At 34.2% G+C, this 25767-nt stretch overlaps 1 protein-coding gene across 4 annotated transcripts in view; it reads right to left on the reverse strand.

Annotated features, from left to right (window-relative positions):
* pcm (5'-3' exoribonuclease pacman) overlaps window positions 1-25767 on the reverse strand; it is an 84000-nt gene that overhangs the window by 6578 nt on the left and 51655 nt on the right. Inside the window, exons 21-31 of one of the 4 annotated variants that reach the window (XM_069844292.1) lie at window positions 25608-25728; window positions 24864-25064; window positions 23813-24060; window positions 20330-20515; window positions 18405-18458; window positions 14849-14998; window positions 12922-13006; window positions 9540-9658; window positions 9252-9459; window positions 5749-5882; window positions 1511-1594 (exon numbers count right to left, since the gene is read on the reverse strand). In XM_069844292.1, the coding sequence (XP_069700393.1) occupies window positions 1511-1594; window positions 5749-5882; window positions 9252-9459; window positions 9540-9658; window positions 12922-13006; window positions 14849-14998; window positions 18405-18458; window positions 20330-20515; window positions 23813-24060; window positions 24864-25064; window positions 25608-25728 (1590 nt within the window). The remainder of the gene's footprint in view (window positions 1-1510; window positions 1595-5748; window positions 5883-9251; window positions 9460-9539; window positions 9659-12921; window positions 13007-14848; window positions 14999-18404; window positions 18459-20329; window positions 20516-23812; window positions 24061-24863; window positions 25065-25607; window positions 25729-25767) is intronic. The other 3 variants (XM_069844293.1, XM_069844295.1, XM_069844294.1) reach the window with 3 other exon arrangements.

Below are 25767 nucleotides of genomic sequence, written 5' to 3' on the forward strand. Positions count from 1 at the left end.
TGAAAGTCAAGGGAACTGTAATTATTAAAGAGGACAGAAGATGTCTACCCTATTTAGATTTAGGCTTAGGCCTATATTATACTTAAAATTATGCCAATATCTATTTTATTACAGTATACTTATGATAAAACTTAATAATATAAAATGATTTTATAGTTAACTACATAATATGAAAACCAAGGGAACTATAATTATTATTACAATAAATAAAAAGACTGCACAAAATGTGAATTTAATATTATTTTGTATGCAAAGAGAGTTATGATCGTTGGCAAAGAGTATATTATGTCAATGCTGCTGCCACCTACAGGAAAATTACTTGAAAAAGGCATCAAATCAGATAATTTCAAAATATCAGACATACAAGTTACGAAAAAGAGGACATTTGAATTTTTAAAATCTGCCCAGACCCCAGACAAAGGCCTAAAAAGGAGGACATGTCCAGACAAAAGAGGACGTCTGGTCACCCTATCCAAAGATATGATCTGATTTATCTACTAAGAATTTTCAGATACCAACCAAATTTAAATAATTATATACTGGTAGTATCTAACTGCAATATAACAAAAATTAAGAAATATAGAGAAGATGATTGTTAAACATCAGTCAAATACAGCAAGAAGTGACCGATTAAAACATTTACGTATTACTGGCTGTTTTTTTTTTTTTTAGCAGAACCTCGATTATTCGTCACCTTATTAACTGATTAACAGTGGGTAGTTGACTGGAGCTCGAGGTACCAGCTGGCAGCTGAAAAACTTTCCCATCCTTGCTCGGGAACCTGATAACTTAACCAGCTAAGTAAAGGTAATTTGGCAACTGTATTTTGATCTTCCTCGAGACTTTGTTAAATTCTAGCCATGGGAGCTTTTGGCGTACCTTGGGATTGGTTAAAGGTTTCAAATTCCAAATTAGTGTTTTGGGAGATCTGCTGTGATGATTAAACCTTGGAGTTTAAATAATTCCACATCGGAAAAGCCGTAGGCTGCAATAGTTACTTCTGAAATTTGTGATCATTTTGACACAGTAATAAATAAAGATTAAGAGTTAATTGCACCATGTATACAAGATGAATAACATTGATTGAATTTGATCTCGAGGTTGTTGTTAAATTGTGAGTGTGAATTGCATGTTGTTTTATAATGATGTTGGATATCTTGCTTGGTTTGCCTTGAATATTATATGACTGGTTTCATAAAGATGTTTTCTGAAGTTTAAAGAGGGTTGTACTGCTGAGTGTGAGTCCAGCATTTCTAAGTAACTGTTGCTAAATTTTTATGTTGAATCACTGAGCTGAAAATAAAATTGAGATGAACTGCATATTTGAAGCTTAAGGATTTATTTGAGGTTTCTGGTATCCTAGGCAAGCTTAATATACTAATAATGGCTGCTACATCATAAAGCGGTTCTCTGTACTCCAGCCAACAGTTAGGGTTTCAGACACAAGAGGAAGACGAGATTTATTGAACTTCCCAAACAAAAAGTCAAAGACATGAAATGAATTCATTACCTCTTGTTGTCGGACAATTTGCTGCTGGTAACCTGGCTTCCAGTTAGAATTATTAGCTTGTCCGCTACCACGCCAGTGTTGTTGCTGCATAAACACATTTTAAATTAAAACTTTATTGTGACTGAAGCTGCATTTATTAACTTATATACAGAATAATGAAGAATGGAATGTATATGCACAGAACATCTGCCTTCAAATGAACTTTGGTTATAAAAAGATGATAAATCTACAGAGTTGTAACATTAAAGATGATGAAACAATAATTATCATGTTAAGTATATCAATCACTATTTGATAATAGCTATTTATGGTACTTGTGAGGTAAGTGTATCTTTATTGCGCAAGTGGAAAGATTTAAGCTTTAAGATAGAACTCCACGCTTTCATGACCTAAGTACTAGAATGAGATGGTATGGTCGGCAGCACACTCTGGCTGTCTTTCACAAGTACTCAATTTTACAGAAGGCTGAGTGGACCCTGAAGTCATTTTGGAAGTTCTAACAACGAGAAAAATTCTACCTCCACCTGGGATTGAACTCGGGACCTTCCAGTCCCTAGACAATTGCTCTACCAACTGAAATAATCACTTACAAGTTACAAATATAATGAAAATAAATATAGTAAAAGCCTGATATAGTGCAGTCCGACTTAACACAAATTCGTATTTAAGGGGAGAGGATGGTATTTTTTGGTGAAAAATGAGTAAATTTTCAAAAAAAAAAAAAAAAAAAAAAAAAAATTGTCTTTAAAATACTCTGTGATATGTGTGGAATGCATAGCATAATATTTTGTGGGTATTTGTGCCCTTATCGGATGTTGAGACGCCATTTTTGAACTTCCTGCGTTATGGATTTTTAATTCACTCACCCACTTTTATTGTTGTTTCCGATAAATTGAATTTTGAAAGAAAAAAAATTCTTTAAAATACTCTTTGATATGTGTGGAATACATTGCATAACATTTCGTAGGTATTTGTGCCCTTATCGGATGTTAAGACGCCATTTTTAAACTTCCTGCGCTATGGATTTTTAAATCACTCGCTCCCTTTTATCGGTTTATGGTAACTTCATTTTTTTGCTATATTGCCAAACAAAAATGGATATAATTTCTGAACTATTAAAGATACATGCATGAAATTTAGAATACACACTCTTTAGATTATTAGGAAACTTTACTCTGTAACAGAATTTTGTTAATTGATTTCATTTTAAAAATACGTCCGTTTGTTTGCAAGAAAGAAAATCAGAAAAGTGTTATTAAATTTTAATTGTTTATTTTACAAACGTAGGGACTAATATCAAAATTCTGTTACAGTTTGTAGAGCAAGTTTTTGCAAGTACATTGCAAGAAACTGGATGAATCTATCTTTAAAAATGGTTTAGACATATCGGTTTTAGTAAAATCCTGCATTGGGTATATTTTTTTCAAATCTGGGCCCCCAAATTTTTTTTTTTTTCAAAATATTTATTTTTGGTTGAGTTGCTACAGCTATGAGCTCTCTACATACAAAAAATTAATATTTTACACCAAATAGGAAAAAAGTTTTAAAAAATACCATCCTCTTCCCTTAACACGGGGGAAGTATGTTCCCCAGTAAAAAACATTAAATATACAATACATTTAGTGGAAATCAATCTTAACAAAAAAAAAATCAATGTAAAAGATAATACAGTACTGAATAGAGTATTTCTGCAGTATAATGTACAGCATCAGGAGGTAAATACACAGCTCTTAGTGGACAATGACCTTTTCTTCGGGGTTGTAAAACTACATTCCTACGGATTGTGCAGGCATAATGGGAAATAATTTATGCCTTAACAAGTCATGAATGCATGTTTTAGTTTTCCCAAATCTTGTAAAGTGAAACTTATACTGTACCGTGTCTTAGTCTGTGTCACACATTCTGAGTCTGAATTTAATTAAACGTTAAGTGCAGTAATGTCGCAAAAACGAAAAGCATAGTCAATGAGTGAAAAGCTTAAAATAATTGAACATTTCAGAAGCTACAATTAGAGGGTGAAGATATCCTATGGAATGAATGTTATATGGAATGAAAATGGTGGTCAAAATGAAGAAAACGATAATGAATATGGCGGTGATGAAAATGTTGTAGAGGAAAAAGACAATATTCAAATTGTTATGAAGTGATACTTACTTACTTACAAATGGCTTTTAAGGAACCCGAAGGTTCATTGCCGCCCTCACATAAGCCCGCCAGCGGTCCCTATCCTGAGCAAGATTAATCCAGTCTCTATCATCATACCCCACCTCCCTCAAATCCATTTTAATATTATCCTCCCATCTACGTCTCGGCCTCCCTAAAGGTCTTTTTCCCTCCGGTCTCCCAACTAACACTCTATATGCATTTCTGGATTCGCCCATACGTGCTACATGCCCTGCCCATCTCAAACGTCTGGATTTAATGTTCCTAATTATGTCAGGTGAAGAATACAATGCATGCAGTTCTGTGTTGCGTAACTTTCTCCATTCTCCTGTAACTTCATCCCGCTTAGCCCCAAATATTTTCCTAAGCACCTTATTCTCAAACACCCTGAACCTATGTTCCTCTCTCAGAGTGAGAGTCCAAGTTTCACAACCATACAGAAGAACCGGTAATATAACTGTTTTATAAATTCTAACTTTCAGATTTTTGGACAGCAGACTGGATGATAAGAGCTTCTCAACCGAATAATAACACGCATTTCCCATATTTATTCTGCGTTTAATTTCCTCCCGAGTGTCATTTATATTTGTTACTGTTGCTCCAAGATATTTGAATTTTTCCACCTCTTCGAAGGATAAATCTCCAATTTTTATATTTCCATTTCGTACAATATTCTTGTCACGAGACATAATCATATACTTTGTCTTTTCGGGATTTACTTCCAGACCGATCGCTCTACTTGCTTCAAATAAAATTTCCGTGTTTTCCCTAATCGTTTGTGTATTTTCTCCTAATATATTCACGTCATCCGCATAGACAAGAAGCTGATGTAACCCGTTCAATTCCAAACCCTGCCTGTTATCCTGAACTTTCCTAATGGCATATTCTAGAGCAAAGTTAAAAAGTAAAGGTGATAGTGCATCTCCCTGCTTTAGCCCGCAGTGAATTGGAAAAGCATCAGATAGAAACTGGCCTATACGGACTCTGCTGTATGTTTCACTGAGACACATTTTAATTAATCGAACTAGTTTCTTGGGAATACCAAATTCAATAAGAATATCATATAATACTTCCCTCTTAACCGAGTCATATGCCTTTTTGAAATCTATGAATAACTGATGTACTGTACCCTTATACTCCCATTTTTTCTCCATTACCTGTCGAATACAAAAAATCTGATCAATAGTCGATCTATTACGCCGAAAACCGCACTGATGATCCCCAATAATTTCATCTACGTACGGAGTTAATCTTCTCAAAAGAATATTGGACAAAATTTTGTACGACGTCAACAAAAGTGATATTCCTCGAAAGTTACCACAGTTGGTTTTGTCCCCCTTTTTAAAAATAGGTACAATTATGGACTCCTTCCATTGTTCTGGTACAATTTCCTTTTCCCAAATAGCAAGTACAAGTTTATAAATTTCGCTATATAATGCGCTTCCGCCCTCTTGTATTAATTCTGCTGGAATTTGATCGATACCTGGAGACTTGTACTTTTTCAGATTTTCTATCGCAATTTCGACTTCTGAAAGCGTGGGTTCGGGTATAAATGGCTCAGCAGTTTGTATTTCAATTTCGTCCCGAAGTGATATCTCATCTAAATAATATTATGTCTTGGTTGGAAAAGCAAAGTGAACCAAACAGTGTTCGTCTCCTCCATCTTGCTAATAATACAGAGATTTATTCCACCAAACAAAACTTACGGACTTTTTTTAAGTCAGTGTAAAATCAGGATAATTTATAAAAAGTGATGTGAACTATTGCTAAAAATAATACAGTAACAAGTTTTATGGAATAAACTGCGTAACTAGTGATGTCTAGTTTATATTACAGGAAGTATTACATTATTTAAATTCACGTAAAGTTACAGTGCATTAAATTATTGGTTTTACCCATCTCCATGTGACTTGTCATTTCCTTAACAAATGGACTAATCATTTCCAATATATCGCAGGAGTTAAGTATGTCCCCCAACAACCACGATATATCGGGCTTTTACTGTAAGAGAGATTGTATGAAAAGCAACAACACAACAATGTATTGATGTCATTCACTTTTTACAAAAAACTTACCTGCTGTTGCTGTTGATATGCAGGAAGCATGAATGGTGGTGGAGGAGGCTGACGTGTGAATGATCTCCCTCCAGGGGGTCCACCTGTAGCCACCATTTCTGGTCCTGGCCCACGCCTCCAGTCTGTTAGAGGATCTAAAAAATGTGCAAGATGATCCAAATCTATCACACAATGAATTAAGAAGAAACTGTGGACACATCACATATTCATTATATATGAGGTCTCGCCTATCTCATTGAACATTACACGACCACTATGAAGCAGCCAATGTGTATTATCATCATTTAAATCGAGAAAAATTCGTTCTGGCACCGGGAATCGAACCTGGGACCTCTCAGCTCTGCGCGCTGAGTACTCTTTCCAACTGAGCTATGCCGGGACACGATCCACGGTGCTGGCCGAACTCCTCTCGTTGTAATGATGATAATACACATTGGCTACTTCATAGTAGTCGTGTAATATTCAATGAGGTAGGCGAGACCTCATATATAACGAATATGTGATGTATTAACTGTTAGCAGTTGTCACAAACTGAGGTTGAATATGGCCATAAAGTCATTTAAATATGCGCTCCTGCATGTATGACTTACATTGCCTAAAGTGCAGGTAGTAAGGCCGTAAAACATTACGAGAGGAGTTCGGCTGGCACCGTGGATCGTGTCCCGGCATAGCTCAGTTGGAAAGAGCACTCAGCACACAGAGTTGAGAGGTCCCGGGTTTGATTCCCAGTGCCGGAATGAATTTTTCTCGATTTAAATGATGATAAAACTGTGGACAGTATAAATGAGACTGGAGTACCTGTTTGAGCAATGATGGTGCATCTGAACATGTGAGTATTGATACCCGAAACTAAAAATGAAGCTAAGAGAGGTTAAGCACCATCTGAATTGCGTGATCGATTTTAATCAACGGTGACAATATTGTTGGTAGCCAATGCTCTGGTATCATGGCAATAAAGTCATCACCCGTCTTGCAGTCAAGTATTTTTCTGTGCTGTTGAGATGAACAGGCAAGGCTTCACAATTTTCCAGGTGGTACTTATCCATGATTAGACAGATAAAGTTATAATAAATAATAATACCATTGATACTGTTCAAGAATTTAAATATTTGGGTAGTATAATTGACAAGGATGGTGGAGCCTTTGAGGATGTAAAAAACCGAATAAAAAATGCAAATAGTGCATTTGTCCAGTAGTACCCAATATGGAAGTCTTATATTATATCTAGATCTACAAAAATTAAAATCTTTAACAGTAACGTGAAATCAGTCTTATTATATGGCTGTGAGACATAGAAAACAAGTAAAATTATACAAATAAACTGCAAACATTTGTTAATAGATGTTTACGAAGAATATTAAAAATTAGATGGCCAGATATAATCACAAACTCAAAACTATGGAAGATAACAAATCAGAAAGAAATCACAATAGAAATCAAAAGACGAAAGTGGAATTGGATAGGGCACACAATCAGGGAAGAAGATGGAGCAGTAGAAAGAATGGCTTTGGATTGGAACCCCCAGGGTAGTAGAACAAGAGGAAGGCCAAAAAATACATGGAAGAGAACAGTTTTGGACAATATTGCTAGGGAGGGGAAAATATGGAGTGAAGTGAAGAAGTTGGCTACAAATAGGGTCCGATGGAGGCACTTTGTGAATGACCTATGCTCCTCATGAGATACAGGAGTGTGATTGATTGACTTATCCATGATTACGTCCTTTCCACATAACACACAACTGGGTGAGAGGGAGATGCCGATTCTATATAAATGAGTTGCCAAACAATCATGCCCGGTCAGAAGCGGAAGGCTGCCACTGCTGAATTTCTTGGTTCTTCAGGGATGATGTTTAAATTTTGGTGGAGAGGTTCCCATGATTTATCTTTAGCTGATTCCTTTATTCTGTTCAAAAATATTTGTTTGTATTGGAATTTTTTTATTGAATTTAACAGAAATAAATGATTTTTGAGTAATATGTTTTTGTATTAGGGTGCAACCTTTCTTAGCCAGTTGATCCGCCAATTCATTACCTGCAATGCCGCAGTGTGCTGGAAACGGTGACAATATAGAAATGTCAGCATATTACTATTGTGATCCAAGGTATAACTTTCTCTATTGGTCTGTGATCTATGATCATCTTAGGAAATATTTAGAAATATTGTAATGCGTTATAAAAGTCTCGAGGAGGAAGTTAATAAGTTGTGGAGAATGTATTGTCTGGCAGGAAGAGAATTCGCTGACATAGATATAAACTCTGATCAGATGTCAGAAGACGTTGACATGCACGTGGATAAGAATCACAGTCTTCAATAAATGTATTCATTCGCGCCACATTAAAGTAAGGTGAACATGTATAGTCGTGTTTAATTCTAATTGACTATTGATGACGGAATTTAACAGAACTATTTTCCTGAGCAGAATTCCATTGTCTTCACTTATAACGTTAAAGATAATAAGCTATAGATAATTTGTATTCTCTCTTAATTATGACACTATGGTTTTTCTTAAGACATAAACGTGTTAAAGAGTATTTTGCCAACTGAAGGTGAGATGCAGCTGTTGAGAACACAAAACCTGTTGCTTCAAGTTGCATTGATCATTATTGGAGAATTACTGAACTATGATTACATGGATTGCAGAAGATATTTCAAGAAAGTTCGGAAAAAATTATGGCATCAGCGCACACAAGAATGAAGATATCTATTTTATGTAAGTAATCTATCATATTTGTAAATTAAATAAATAATGTATAGTTTTGATCTGCCTCCACAACAAATTGGTGTCAGAGGAGCAACACGACATAACATTACTATCACATGAGATACCTACGTGAACTCACAGTGAAGGAAATGTACGACAAACCACAACAAAAGAAAATAGTTTTTTAAGGGAAGACTCCACTGAAAATCATAAAAATTTTTCCGAATTTTTCTTAGCTATTTCACTTATTCAGAATTTATATTTTCATACCCCAAAAGGATTCAGCTCAGTTCTGATTATAAATACTCGTATGTTTATACTTTTTAAATTAAGGCTGGAAGGGGGCGTGGAATTTAAAGAGCTGTCAAAATTGTTTTTCATCAAAGAATTCTTTTTTAAAATTTCTGATTACAAATCTAGTAACTTTTTGTTGGCTCCCTGAAGTTACTAGATGAATGTAGCGGAGGAGAATATTAATTAACATAAATATTCATTTTATTTTCAAATCTATTTTTCTGTGTTCATTTTTGTTGATTCAACACCAACTTTCTTATGCCAAATATTAATCAATCTGGATGAAATTTTTACTATAACTTGTATAACTTGTGATATCATCAATACAGATACCGAATTTCATTATGCTGTTGTATTGTAACTGTTTTTATTCATAAAATTGCCTGATTTTTATTTCTGCTAATCTGGACTCCAGCTAATCCAGACAACATGCAGTTCCAATTGGTTTGCATTAGCGGGTTTTTTACTGGATAATATTTTTAGATGCCATTTGTAAACCGACATCATACCTTGTCTACTACTCTGCTGGTGGTGGAATGCCTGAGGAGAGAAGTGTGGCTGCTGTTGATGCTGCGGATGCTGTTGGTACCACTGTTGTGGGGGAATGGGAAGAGTTCTTGTACCAGGTTTTCCCACAAGTGATGAGAGTCCAGTATTCTGATGAGATAATTCTGCAGAGAGCTGTGCCAGTGCAATCTTAGCTGCACTCTCTGAAGCCTAGAACAACAAACGATACTCATTTAACATGAGTTTACTTACCAAATTTCAGAGATTCTGAGGGTGAAGAGAAAACTCACCTGTTCTTTTGTTTTTGCATAGTCTCCAGTAAAGGCACGCATATCTGGCAGCACGAGTTGTGCCTGTACTGAGCCATCTTCCACACTGATCATGTAATTGTACCGAGGAGTTCCAAGCCCTGTGAAGTAATAAGTTGATAACAAACAATGATGCTTACAGATAGATCAAGGGTATGACAAACTCTCAAATTTGTTTTTTCTTCAGGCCCCATAAAAAACATAAATGAAGTTTCACAGTATTAATAATGTAAAAACACTGCAGTTTGTGTACAGATAATAAAGTTGTTTATGTTAAAACAGAGGCAAATTTGTGATGCACTAAAACTTGAAATAATAAATAAAATACCCAGAGGAACATTCCTTAAACTTTATAAAATAATTATCATTCCAATTTTGCTTCATGATGCCACATGACATCAACATATGTCAAAATGTCTTATATGATATATTTCGTCACAGCACTTCTTTACATGTAATGGTGGACCTCACATTTCTGTATCCAGTGCCACCATTAACATATTATTACAATAACACATTATGTGCAGTACACGTCTACACAAATACTCCCAATTACACTATGTACCTTTTTTTGTTATTAGGTCAAACTCCTCTTCAGTATTTCTCCTACATTTTATTTGCTATTCTCTATTTGTTCCTTAATCCTAATATATCTAATATTCTATACTACTTTCACACCCCCTTTATCCTCTAACTACTATTCACTAAAATCTCAATTTCAATTTTTCTCTATATTGAATTATTTGTCCTATTTGTTCTTTGACCTTTTGTCCTATCTTTCTCTTATATTCATTTACTGTTCCAACATTCAAATGTTAGTACTAATTTTATGCCGTCACTTGTTCACTTCTTTTAACCCTTTCTCACTATTTTCTCTCATTCCTAATTTGCGCTCACTTTCACTTTCTCATTATTCTGCTTACACTTAATCCATTGTCACTATTCTCACTTCCTATAAATAGCCTACTTGTATTTTATTCTACACATCTGCTTATACACTTTCTCTCTCCCCTATACTTCTCAATCTTTTCCAGTTTCACTTTATTTGCACTTTTTGATCATATCCACATTTTTTTAAATGTATCAAATATCTCTGCTATATCCTCAGCAGTCGCAGGTTTTGACCTTTCTTTACTGTTCGTCTCTGCCTTATTTCTGTCAAGATGTCTTATAGAAAACAAGTGGGAACACACTGATTGAAAATTTCACCCCTAGACAGCTTCTGTATGTAAGACTAGTGTACGTAGACACGATGAACGAAATAAAAAATTGATATTAATTTGCTTAAGTCGAGATCAGTCAAAAAGACCCAATAACTTACAGCAAGCCCAAACTTGCTATGCATGATTGAGACAACTAAATAGTTCAACAGCAAGAAATGTATTGTTACATTACTCTTTTGCTGCTAATGTGTTTGTTACAAACATCCTTCTATACACAAACAGCTAAAGTTATCAGCAAAAAAGCCTGGTGCTTGTAATCACAGAGTTTCAAGTAATGAAACCAATCAACTTCGCTATAATGTGAAAACAGTTAAAAACAGTGCTATTCCCAAGAGCAGTAACTGGCAAAGTACTGTACAAAAAATTCAATGAAGATACAAAACAAAAATGAAATAATGATAGTACAGTTATGGCACATCCTCAGGTTGTGGAGAGAGGAGACGGCCTCCAGATATGGAGGGTAGCTGCGAATATATTGAATTTGCAGTCGTGGACAGCCGATAAGGGGTGGTCCTCCAGCTTGGGGGTTGAGCGAAGGGCTAACAACCCATCACCGTAAAAAACAGCTTGTTACGAAACCTAACAATAAGAGCACGTATGGGCGAATCCAGAAATGCATATAGTGTGTTAGTTGGGAGGCCAGAGGGGAAATGACTTTTGGGGAGGCCGAGACATAGATGGGAAGATAATATTAAAATGGATTTGAGGGAGGTGGGATATGATGATAGACAGTGGATTAATCTTGTTCAGGATAGGGACCAATGGTGGGCTTATGTGAGGGCGGCAATGAACTTCTGGGTTCCTTAATTGCCAGTAAGTAAGTACGTAAGTAGGTAACAGTTATTACTAGAGGTTGAACAACGATCGAGAAAGCAAAACTAACAATGCCTGCAAAGCCGAAAATTCATATGACAATATTGCCTATGTTGTTGATTGCTTGTGTGAATCAAGAGAATGTTCAAGACATCGGGAGTAGTCAATTCTTGAACATCAAGCAGGTTTGAATTGTCACAGTTGTTCATACCAGACTGAACTTTTATCTGTTTTGGTAATTGTTATATACGTATAAACAATCAAGTAGCCTATTTGAAACATCATCTCTACCTTTCAGTGTATAATAATCCATTCCCCAATCTCCATTTAATTACTAGGCCCTTATTAAAAGCTAGGAATTTTTTTTTTCTTCGTATGTTTGAGATCAAGTGTACAATCTATAGTTAAAAAAAAATATTAACGCTTTATTTAACATTATGTTTTATGTTTCTTAGAAATGCAAATTTATTTGAGAATTTTTTTTTCTATTTATATTACGATAATAGGACCAGAACATTTTGATAACTATGATACTGTTTTGTTTTGTCTTTTTGTATCAAGTAAACACCTCTAATGTTATTTATTTCAATTATATGTTATTCAAAGATATGAAAATTTTCCACACCAACCAAATGCTATTTTGAGCATGATGAGAGAGACTCAAAGCGCACGAGAGTTACGAAATGAGACTCGAAAGACAAATGCAACGGACACAGCGAGCGAGAGCGGCAGTTAGTTTTGTTCATCTCTGATTATTAGCATTCAGAAATATAGGAACAACTACGAAGACTATTTGTAATGCAGAAAGATACTCAACAAATTAAAATAACTCAAAAATACAGACCAAATGGACAAGGAATATCAACACGACCTAAAAGATAATGAAATGACCAATTTCATCTGCAGAAGCACAGACCAATTTGTCCTGGTGTTGATGATATTGTTGATGCTGCTACTGTTGTTATTGTTGGTGACGATGATGTAATAAAGAAAACTGATAATGCGATTACTGCTAGTCTTTCTTCACGCCATATACTACAAGAGTCCACACAAAACATAGGTTTTCCTCAAATTACTCTTCCAATGTGTCCCAACGTAAATGTGCATAAACAACGGTTTCATAATTCTAATTCTGAATTAAATAAAAAAAACACTATATTTGAAAAAAAATTAACATTTCTCTGCTCGTTATAATGTAGTTAATAAACTAATTTCAAACAATGTAAAATCAACTATTTATAATTGATAGAGATTCAGCATAAGATGTCAGTAGTATTACTGCATAATAAAGAGAAAAAAAATCTTCAATACATCAGCACATAGCTCACCTCTCTTCTGGAAGGTATTGAGAAGCTGCAAGCAATATTCAGAACGACTGTCTTGGGATCCACTTGTTCCAGACACTTGTGCATGCTGCAAATGAATCAAGAAATATCTATAATATCTGTTTCTTAAATGCAATTTCACAAAAACTTCTGTCAACAGGAAACAGAATGTACATTTTAAACCAACATTTTACTCACGAGCATTCAAACTTTTTTTTTTTCAGGGAGAACAAAACATGAAAGAGAGCTCTATGATTTAAATCACACCAATAAGAATACATCTATTTTACATATATACAGAGTAGAAGTGAATAATCTTACAGATTGAAAGGGACTATAGGGTACACTTAAATGAATAGAAGATCTATACTGTATTACGTTTTGTGATTAAATGCACGGTTAATTAGAAAATTAAATTTGAAGTTTGAGCAGTCCAGTAACATGGCTGCTAACACACACTATTCGTGATACAGATGTATTTATTTTATATTTTATTGTACTTCCTCAAATTAGAGGCTGCCATTAGACAAAGCATACAAAACAATATAAATGATGAAAGATAACAGAGTAAGAAAAAAAGTAAACAAGTACACAAACAAACAAACAATGGCAATTTACAGAATAAAAAAAGTTACAAGTAAAGAAGCAATGAAAGCTAATAAGAGAAAGAAAAAAGATAATGTTGTGTTAGTCAATGAACTTGGTGTGTCTCGGTAGGTGAGCTGTTCTGCCTCGACGTTGCCACTTCCTCGCATCGTGCAGTGGCTTGAAATTAAGAGGTTTTTAAAATTAAATTTACATGAAAACCATTCACGCTATTGAAATATGCCAGAGGAATAAATTATTCTTTATTAGATTTTCTATCGATATGGACAAAATCACGTTCCTATTCGCAATAGTTACTGAATAAGAGGTTGTTAAACATTTGGGAAAAAGCATTTTTTTTTTCTGGGGGAAAAAAAACTACCTCTGAAAATCTGCAAGGCTATTGCACTTCCACTCTGTATATGTATATACAGCAGATCTTCAGTTGAAAATTTCATGTGGAATATTATTTATGCATTAGGTTCCGAGGTACAGCCTCTTGCACTGCCATTGCAAAACACTAACATGTGCAACTAATACAAACTTGAAAACTTACACAGGAACTAAGCTCTTCACATAATATGTTTTTAATCAGTTTTATAGAGAAGAATAAATATCCCAAGAATGAAAAACAGTGTATGTCAATAACATATTAAAAAACGGAGACAGGAAATAATGTACAAATTATAGAGGCATAAGTGTGATGAATTTATTAGGAATGATAATTATATGGCAGAACACGACCGGAAAAAAAATTACTGTGGGAGTTACGATGTGAGAGACGGCAATTGCCAGTTTATTCTACTTAATACAAAAGTCATGAAGAAAATCAAAAGATTTGACTTGAATTTAATCGCCAATATCCTGTTACTGATTTCAAATAAAGATTCATTAACTGTTTGCTGAAAGTTATTATATTTCATATACATCATTCTTAAGTAGACTCACAGATACTAAACATGAACAAGGCTTATCCAGCAGCTTAGGAGAAATAACCTTAGACAAAAATGCTCAACGTTACTGTCTCAATATCACTGATGATGGAGATATCTATTTCCATGCACCATGCAACATCACAAAGATTTATTTTTATCCTTCATACCATGAAAAAGTAAAATGTTCTTGCATAAGGTTTTATAAAATACTACTCCTGTGACATTTGCTTCTATATACCATACTACAGTGTATTCAAAAGACAACTCAGATCTCAGTGTAAGGACTGCATGTGGTTAATCACAGACATTTGAACTTCAAAATTTTGTAAGCTATCACAAATTTATCAACCCATCCACTTTCTGTGGAATAATGAAATTACCAAGTGCTAAGGAGACAGAATATATTTTACCTCAAACTTTTCGACAGGTACTTGTTTACTAGGATGACGTGATGGGAGACCTTTCTGAGAAGAGGCACTGCCAGGAGAATTTGGTGTAGAGGGTTCTTCAGAAATTCTCAGCATTTTCTTCAACATCTCTGTGCCTGCGTCTTCCCCAATCTACAATCAAGAATAACCAGATAATTAAACTTAAATCTCTACCGAGGATTTAAAAATTGCCAGATTTGATTCCTTTCCATTACAGAACTTTGCATCATTTACTTAGACTCTCTCTCTTTCTCCCTCCCCCCCCCCCACCCACCTTTCCCATGCACATGTGCAGTAAACAAGAGCCCTTGTATATTTTAGGCTACTTGTGGAAAGTCGTGTGAAATTGTTGCCTACATACAGGAGGACTCCCATCAAGACTTACTCCAAATTTTAATTCCATATCCATACATATCAGCCAAAACTTCAATCAAATTGATATGCGTCACAGAAAGAACAATTGTTTGTATACATATTAAACTTCTGATAGTGAAATATGTTACTAGTCAGCAATGTATGCAATGGAGGAGGACAGAAACTGGCCACTCTACCCCATTATCTCCTGGCTTAATTGCCTCATTAGTGATGCCTTATTGGGGTCACTTCAGAAGTTCAACCTGTCTTCGGATAGTTGACCAAACAACAACACATCCCTACAATAATTTTTCTGTGAAAGTAATCCGAAGCAGATCTAAGAATTTACTATTAACATCTGTAAAGCTTACCAATATCAATATAAAGCTAAGGGCTATTGAAGTCAGAATAACATGTGTGTATATATATATATATATTTGGAATTGGAATGGAATTTATGGGAGGGGGACACTATGACCCAGCACTGTGACCTGTTACGATCCATTGTGCTAATCCAAAAGCTAGGCGCATTCCCAAACCGACACCAGCTGACTATACTAAGGTTCGCTGTGAACCCAGATTTCGAGCAGGTCACCTCCCTTATTCCTAGGTCAGTCCCCTCTGTGCGTTGCCAGTCGGGGATCGGGGAATGCTATGGAATGACGACAAAATGGAGAAATGGTGATGGAATGATGTAGATGCCTAATATGGAGAAAATGGGAGAACCTAGAGAAAACCCCAAATGCGATCTTGTATTTTTTAATAAAAAATTTCAAATAATTTATTAAATGGCGATCTTACTCGTGTTAATTATGTAAACATGTGCGGCTTACAGCTGTTTCGGTGCTGCCAGACACCATCCTCTGAGCCTTCTGTGTCTCGGTGTCATCTCAACTTCACTGCCTGTTGTGTGGGTGCGTTCGTGTGATGAAGAGTTGTGTCAAATAGTGTGTGTGTTCTGAAATTGATCTGTGTGTTGAGTATTTGATTAGGGTGTGTTTTAGTGTGTCTGTATATTTCATATTGTTCTAGTTTGTTGAGTTTTTGGTTTTTGCGTTGTATGTGTAGGATTTCCATGTCTGTATTTATGTTATTGTATGAGTGGTTGGCATTAGTTATGTGTTTGGCATATGTAGATGTATTATGTCTTCCAAAATTTCAGACCTGATCAAGACTTGAACCCGAGCTGTCTCACCACTCAGCCACAGCAGGGATTAATATGATGTACTTACATATACATTTTTTTTTTTTTTAACTAATGGCGGGTACTTGACTGTTCGTCATTCATTCACATGAAGTCAGTTGTGTAGACATAAAAAAAAAATACGAGAAATCATCTATATGCTCGAATAAAATTGCAGTGACAAAATTCAAAATAATCATAGACGATGACTACCAGCTACCATGTAAATATAGTCATAATTATTTACACTAATTAAAATTGTCCTCTGTGAGAGAATACAGAAGAACTTGCGATACCTGTGGGATCTATTAGCGAAAAAATATTGAATAGTAAGAATACTGATAACCCACTATCAAATGCAAAGCATTAGTAAACAATGCTAACTCTTTCTAAGAATGTTTATTACAATGAGACCAATCTGGACCTGCATATATTCCAATCTTGTAGAGACAGGAGGTGAGAGATTCATGAAATAGGCCACTACAAAAAGACTCGGTCGTAAAGTACAAAATTGAGAGATATCCTGCCACGTAAAAACACCAGATTTTCTACATATTATACCACTTCAATTCTTCCATATTGCCGCATACAGATCAGTCTCCTATTAAAGCCACTCTCTCACGCATATGAAGAAACAAAATACTAACTTGTAACATAATAATATGCTCCTTCAATGTTCGAAACCAATCCACTTGTCAGTTCTTGCTATTCACTGTTACTACTGTTTGTATGGAACAAGGCAAGCATTTATGTGTGATAATGCATGATCTTTAATTCTCCAATCAGAAACTAAGAGAGAAAGAAATGTGAATGAGAAAATTCATCATAAAATACTGCACATTAGACTACTAAATAACGAGGTTTGCTATCATTATACTATGCTTTCATAGCCAGAAAGTTATTGCTCGTAAAACGTGAAACAATAACCAATAGTCCATATATGTTTAATTACAGTCATAAAAGTACATTATTTTCTTCTTTTGATAGTAAGCAACTTGAATTTATGGATATGTTTTCATTTGAAGAGTTATTTAAAACATCACTTCAAAGCAATACATCTCACTTGACAATATGAGTCTGAGGAAGAACATCTAGGGAAATATGTTACTAGTCACTGATGTATGCAATGGAAGAGAAAAGGAACTGGCCACCCTACCCCATTATCTCCTGGCTTACAAGCAAACAATCTGGTGGGGGCAATAAAAAAGTTAAATTTTTTCTTCCAGCATGTTAATAATGTCAAAAGAAGGGCTTATACAAATTTTGGCCACTCGACCGCAATTACGAGGGCCATAAAAAAATAAGTTCGCCAAGATCTGTTACCAGAAAGAAAACACAATTTAATTGGAAAAATTTATTGAAACAGACAAAGCAATTGTTGAGCTATTTTTCAACATATTCCCCACCGGAAGTGAGACATTTGTCATATCATGAGATCGATAGAGAGGTGCAGACAGCTATCGCACACTGGTTCAATCCCAGGCAGCAGACTTCTATGACACGAATACAAAAACTGATCCCATCGTATGACAAATGTTTCAAATCCAGTGGGGGATATGTTGACAAATAGCGCAATAATTGCTGTATCTGTTTCAATAAATCTTTCCATGGAATTGTGCTTTTTTTCTGTAAAGGGCCCCAGGGAAAATCACTTTCTGTACAGCCTCATAATTGCGATCGAGTGACCAAAATTTGTATAAGCACTTCTTTCGATATTATTAACATGGCGGATGAAAAAATTTAACTATTTTATCTGCCCCCATTAGATTGTTTGCTTGTTAGTTGCCTCATTAGTGATGCCTTATTGGTGTCACTTATGAGATTCAACCTGTCTTCAAACAGTTGAATAAACAACTTTCAGTTTAGCTATTGAGTTTAAACAACTTCCAGTTCAGCTATTGAGTTTCAAGACTAACTTGTGTTATCTTCAACACTTCACTTAACACTGTAATTTTACACAGAAACGATTTTGAAATATTGATTTCCATTATTTATTTTTACCTCATTATTTGATGAGGACTGTTTCTGCTGCTGAGCTGCTGCTGACTGGTTCTGCTGAAAGATCAACATGAAGCTTCAGTTGTGGACAGCTTTGACCTACAAGCTTTTAATTTATAAACTTAAATAACATGGACACTACAAATACACGCCAACATAAACTTATATACTGGTACCGAAACAAAGACTATATAAAATATTAATCAATCTTTGACAAACAAAGTATTATTATTATATAGATGTACTGATAAGAGATTAAAAAGTTCAGTTTCGTGAACGTTTTAATGATTGGTTGTCAAGGTTATGAGCAGATATTACAACAATGTTATAAAGAACAAAAGAAAGCAAACTCCTCAAATTTCTCTATTATTTATTATCTGGTATACTTTTGTCTACAGGCAACCTCGAAATTTGAGGAAGCAATAAAATAAATAATGGCAGTATATCATTCAAATTATATGTTTCATGTCTAATTTTATTTCAGTGAAAGTATGAGATATAAACCACGTGTAAAAAACAAAGTAATTTATACTTCATGAAAGATGTAAATTTGAATACAATAAATGAAATGAAAAAATATCCCATGAAACTCATGAAAGGAAACTTTTCAACTGAAAATGTCAGAATTGAACATTAGTGAATATCGTACAACTTGGCACGCACATTACAGACATTACAGCTCTGGACGTATGCTTCTTTCATAAAAATATCCATAAATTATTAGTGAGAATTTTGATGAGTGTAATGAAGAGAACTTAAGTCTAAAGGGCCCCGAAAAGACTTACCTGGGGCCTATTTCATAAAACTTGACAATTGTAAATATGTCATTCTGACAAATAACAAATGACAACTCTATAAATTGTCAAATTTATGTCTCATAAAAAATTCCGCCTGTGAGGAAAAATCGTGGCAATTTGTCACATTTCTGTTTCATAAAAGTTTTTTACCATGACAAGCAAAATTTTACAATTTTACAATTTTCAAGACTTTTCTGACATATTTCATTTTATGAAACAGAAAAGTGTTTTTGACTGTACTCATTTTATTATTATTTGTATGTATTACTTTATTAGAGACATAGAAAAAATAAGTCTGTTGCAATAAAATTGATTGATCATGTTTTTATTTTCGATTGTAGTGTGATTATTATTGCTTAACTTCATCCTACTTCGATAACTAGGCCTACATTACAAGTACCAGTACACATAAGTTACACTCAATTCATATTTCCATTATTACCATTATTATTTTGTTGTTTTAATGGTAACTGCAAATTAATATTTTATTAATTCCGTAGTTCATTATCGTCCCACTCGTTCAAGATTACATTAAATTTTAGTTCATTTTGTATAAACGCCCCAAAAACAATATTATTACTATTTCTTGTAACTTCGACTTTTTGGTGGAATTTAATATACTTCATGAAAAAAATAAATAAACCTTATGTATTTAATATTTCAATAATGAAAGTAAGGTGTTCATTTTTCCAAAATAACACGATAACGAAAGTATAATACATTTTGTCGTCTGCTAGGGAAGGGGACTGTGATGAGGCGAAAGTAGCGATCCTTGTGACTAGCTACTAGCAAGTTCAACTGTCATATTCCTTACGTATTGAGCTTCGTGACTGTATATAATAAACTGTAGTAATACCACAGTCTAGTCTATACAGTTACAAAGCCCAATACGTAGGGAATATGCATCCATAGATAGTTGCTAACCACTAGGATCGCTACTATCGCCTCATCACATACAATGTGAAACAGTACCGGCACAGTCTATTGTTCCTAGTACCCTCATCAACTCAAGCTTCGTGACTGTATATACTAGACTGTGGTAATACCTTAAGCAGAGGATTCACTTTATTTCCATTATGTAACAACATTTTATCAACAGTAAAAAAATAACAATACCATGTCATTACCAACCTCCAACTGTGTCCAAATGGCTTGGTATTCTGGAGATGTGGACGCAATGTTGTTGGCAGTCGATCCTGAGACTTTGGCAACTGGACTGCTGTAATTCTGTTGTTTTGTCTTTCTTGAAGACAAAGCATTCTGCTGCTGCTGCTGCTGCTGCTGCTGTTGTTGTTGTTGTTGCTGTCTGTTACCAACCTAAACGAAATTCAATCGCAATGCAGAATAATTATGCTAGTTATGGAGTGCAATCCACTGTAACAAATATCGAAAAAATGGATATTCAGTCTTGGTTATGTTTTATCAAGTAACAAAGTTAACAATGTTAGGAAATCATAACACTCCTATTTATGACTTAGAGAATCAAAACATAAAAGTACTGAATTCAAAAGATTTTTCTTGCTTTTGTTTATGATTAAGTTTCTGTGCTTAAATTGACGAATTCGTGTCTTCAGATCATGTGTCTGGACTATAATATATATTTTAAATTTCCTCATTTGAGGAATGGAAGCACTGTAATATTTCTTTTGTAACAGCCTGTACTCATGTGTTAGAAGTCTGCAGGTGTTCAGGCCGCCACTTGGAGCTGTATGAATAACATACTGCACAACAATGCAGAAAAAATAAAAGTGATCCCGGTATAATGTGTAAACTTAAAGACGAGATTAAATAAAACAATCAGGGTGCTATTCATAGACATTTCGCAGCACGCGCTACGAGTGTACTAAGCTAGCCCCGGCTATCCACTGGTTACTTGTACAGAATTCAAATCATATCCTATCGATAACACTGGTTTATGAATACGAAAAACGCTGATCATCCACCGAAAGCCCGCGCTAAAAATGTCTATGAATACGGCCCTCAGAGTTTATAATTCAAGCTTTATATAAAAAGTTTCTGTTAGCACTGACGGTACCACGTTCAAGCTATAACGGAGGGAGGAGGTAAATGATGTCCTCCATAACCCCGTTATATGGGGATTCTATGGCTACGTACTGTTATGCAGCATTGTATTATGTAATTGTACTATACATTTTGCTCCACCTTGTATTTTTGCTTGAATGACAGCCTTGAAGTCGGCTGAAATAAATCAATCATTTCTGTAGCACAACAAACAGCAGAAGGTTTTCTGCCTTGTTTACAATTTTCCTCCACTCCACTCTGTCCTTTCCTAATTTATACTATTACATTGGAATGTAGCTTGGAGTTTAATATTTTTGCTTGAATGGCAGCCTTGAAGTCTACTGAAATGAACCAATCAATTCCGTAGCACATCAAACAGCAGAAAGTTTTTGGCTTTGTTCACAATATTCCTCCATTATACTCTGTCCTCTGTCTAGTGTCTGCATCACCCTAGAAAAATCAGGTCCATACTGACGATCTGTCCATTGTAATTTCAGTCTGTCACGAGGTCTCCAACCATTTGGATCGTCTTTCCATACATTTTTGCAAGGTGTTATTGTCTCTTCTGAGAATGTGTCCCAACCAGCTAATTTGCTTATTCTTCAGGACTGCTATATCAAAATCTTCATACAACCTTCTAATTTCTCTGTTTTTCTTAATTCTTCATATTTCATTTTCATTAATGGGAACAAAAATTTTTACAGAATTTTTAAATATGTTGTTGTTTTCTAATGCCAGGCATTTGACAATAAAGTTATTTGACCTCTTGTACTCCAATATTTTTCAAAGATATTGTCATGGTTAGCCACTGAAGCACGGATTTTGAGATGTTCTGAGTCCATGTCTTGATTTTTAGTTGTACAATGGACAGTTAAATATTAAAACTTAGCTAATTCGCTTATTTTTCAGAACTGCTATATCAAAATCTTTATACAACCTTCTAATTTCTCTGTTTTTCTTCATTCTTCATATTTCATTTTCATTAATGGCAACAAAAATTTTTTCACAGAATTTTTAAATATTAAAACTTAGCTAATTCGCTTATTTTTCAAAACTGCTATATCAAAATCTTTATACAACCTTCTAATTTCTCTGTTTTTCTTCATTCTTCATATTTCATTTTCATTAATGGCAACAAAAATTTTTTCACAGAATTTTTAAATATTAAAACTTAGCTAATTCGCTTATTTTTCAAAACTGCTATATCAAAATCTTTATACAACCTTCTAATTTCTCTGTTTTTCTTAATTCTTCATATTTCATTTTCATTAATGGCAACAAAAATTTTTTACAGAATTTTTAAATATTAAAACTTAGCTAATTCGCTTATTTTTCAAAACTGCTATATCAAAACCTTTATACAATCTTCTAATTTCTCTGTTTTTCTTAATTCTTCATATTTCATTTTCATTAATGGCAACAAAAATTTTTTACAGAATTTTTAAATATTAAAACTTAGCTAATTCGCTTATTTTTCAGAACTGCTATATCAAAATCTTTATACAACCTTCTAATTTCTCTGTTTTTCTTAATTCTTCATATTTCATTTTCATTAATGGGAACAAAAATTTTTTACAGAATTTTTAAATATTAAAATTTAGCTAATTCGCTTATTTTTCAGAACTGCTATATCAAAATCTTTATACAACGTTGTAATTTCTCTGTTTTTTTAAATTCTTCATATTTCATTTTCATTAATGGGAACACAAATTTTTTACAGAATTTTTAAATATTAAAATTTAGCTAATTCGCTTATTTTTCAGAACTGCTATATCAAAATCTTTATACAACCTTGTAATTTCTCTGTTTTTCTAAATTCATCATATTTCATTTTCATTAATGGGAACAAAAATTTTTTACAGAATTTTTAAATATTAAAATTTAGCTAATTCGCTTATTTTTCAGAACTGCTATATCAAAATCTTTATACAACGTTGTAATTTCTCTGTTTTTCTTAATTCTTCATATTTCATTTTCATTAATGGGAACAAAAATTTTTTATAGAATTTTTAAATATTAAAACTTAGCTAATTTGCTTATTTTTCAAACCTGCTATATCAAAATCTTTATACAACCTTCTAATTTCTCTGCTTTTTCTTCATTCTTCATATTTCATTTTCATTAATGAGAACAAAAATTTTTTACAGAATTTTTAAGTATTAAAACTTAGCTAATTCGCTTATTTTTCAAAACTGCTATATCAAAATCTTTATACAATCTTCTAATTTCTCTGTTTTTCTTAATTCTTCATATTTCATTTTCATTAATGGCAACAAAAATTTTTTACAGAATTTTTAAATATTAAAACTTAGCTAATTCGCTTATTTTTCAGAACTGCTATATCAAAATCTTTATACAACCTTCTAATTTCTCTGTTTTTCTTAATTCTTCATATTTCATTTTCATTAATGGGAACAAAAATTTTTTACAGAATTTTTAAATATTAAAACTTACTAAAATGAATATATTTTCAACAGACCACTGAACTCATGGTATCCACAGATACCTTCAAGAACATTCAAATACAAGCTGTTTGATTATAATTCACTCATAACTTTCTAATATAGAGTTTACTTGTACTTTGCTACTTACTGGAAAAGTTGGTTGTGGTGGAAGAGGACCTCTTATTTGTCCAGCTACACTGTTAATTGCTCTGTAAAACTGGGCTGCACCTATGCTGCTAGGATGGGGAGGCATTACATAAGGGCTTCCATTTAGAGATGACTGACTGCTGGTCCAGCTAGCAAATGCTGAATTGTTGTGCATATTCCCAGCACTGCCTATGGAGCGGTTCTGGTTCCAAGGAGCAGGATTGTAGTTCTCATGCACCACGGTGTTACCTAATAGAATACACAAATCTACAATATAAACTTACGAAAGATACTTCTCAGTGTACGCACAAACATGAATTCACAATCTCTTTAACATTTCCAACATTTCTAAAATTAGCATGAAAATTATATTTTTCATGTAATAACAACAATCACACTTAGTTGCTAGGAAAATGAAGAATTGCTATTGTATAACAATTAATGTAATATTTGCTTGAAAGAAAAAAAATTACAACAGTAACAAAATGCTTGACAACAGCTTAGTTTAAGTGAGGACTTTGACTGCTACTGTTCTTTTGTCGGTACGAGGGTGTCTTTAAAATTTATGTTTGGAAGGGGGGAAACTTTCACCACTTCCTGGACAATAAGACGTTGTGTTCCCAATATGGTTTGAAAGGGATGTACCGCAGTAGACTAAAGAATGCACGCTGTGCCCACAATTTGATTTGTCTTTCACACTCTCTCATCTGGAAACTCTGGTAACAAAAGTGAAAAGCAGGAGGAGGAGGAAACGGAGAATGAAGGCACTGACATGGACCACCTCTGATTGAAACACATTGTAAACCCTCATTAAAATCTACAGTTTTCCCTTAACATCTTCATTTTGTTCAATGCCCTTTTCCTTTATCTTAGTCAAATTCCAGGAAGTTGCCTCCTCTCTCCGAGATTTGCAGGGCAATAATTGAAACAAAGTGACTAATTTTTAAGCAGTTGTGGTGCAAGTACTTTGAATAATATTTAAATGTCATTTTTTTTTTTATTTCATGTCAAAAAAATAATATAAATAGTAGATAAAAATTAATTGCACTCACCAGATGGCTGCACAACAGCCGTTGGTTTGCTGACAGTCTTAACCTGTTCTACACGCTGACCATGAGACAAATTAAGTATTGCAGGCCGTGGTAGTCGATACCCACGATTTGCTGAACAGTTAAGAGAAAGGCCTCCTGGGAAAGGCTTATCAAACAGAACATCATACATCCGTTCTGTTTCATTATCCGTATGGTGAATACCTGAAAAGACGTCAGTTACAACATCACTCAACATTACTTGTAAATATTTCTCTTTCTGTTTCTCTCTGAACTTATAGTTCTCAGAGGGCTAAATTCTTCTGAGAAAACCCTCAGCAATCTCGGCATTGACTACAACAAATACGATTCTGCTATCACCAGAATTCGAACCTGAGTCTGCAATCTTTGTAAGGCAATGAATGCTCTACCAAATGAGTTACCACAGCAACTATGGTTATTTGTTATTCAAGGCACTAACTTTTTATACAAACAGTTCAAGGAAAACAATTGAGCCATTCAGACCAGAAGTGGTGTAAGTAAAAAATGGGTAATGAGGGTTAAAGTAAACATTATGTAAAATACAGTGCAAAGTAGCAATTAATATTCAATTTATTTAAACTATTAGTGGTCAGTGAATAGCAAGAATGACATATTAATTGCTACTTTGCACTGTATTTTACAGAAATTTTACTTTAAATCTCATTACCCAATTTTGACTTACACCACTTCTGCTCTGAATGGCTCAATTATATCCCATCAACTCACCTATAATTGTGCCTTTGAGTCCCAGAGGAACTGTGTAGGATTCTCGAACATTAACAACTCTGTCAAACAGTCTATGGTTTGCAGATGGATCAGGAGCAATGTTCCCCATCTGTAGTTCAGGCTGACAACATAACGAATTGTAATCTGTTATTGATAACAT

The sequence above is a fragment of the Periplaneta americana genome, chromosome 13 (assembly GCF_040183065.1).
Source record: "Periplaneta americana isolate PAMFEO1 chromosome 13, P.americana_PAMFEO1_priV1, whole genome shotgun sequence".
Classification (NCBI taxonomy): domain Eukaryota; kingdom Metazoa; phylum Arthropoda; class Insecta; order Blattodea; family Blattidae; genus Periplaneta; species Periplaneta americana.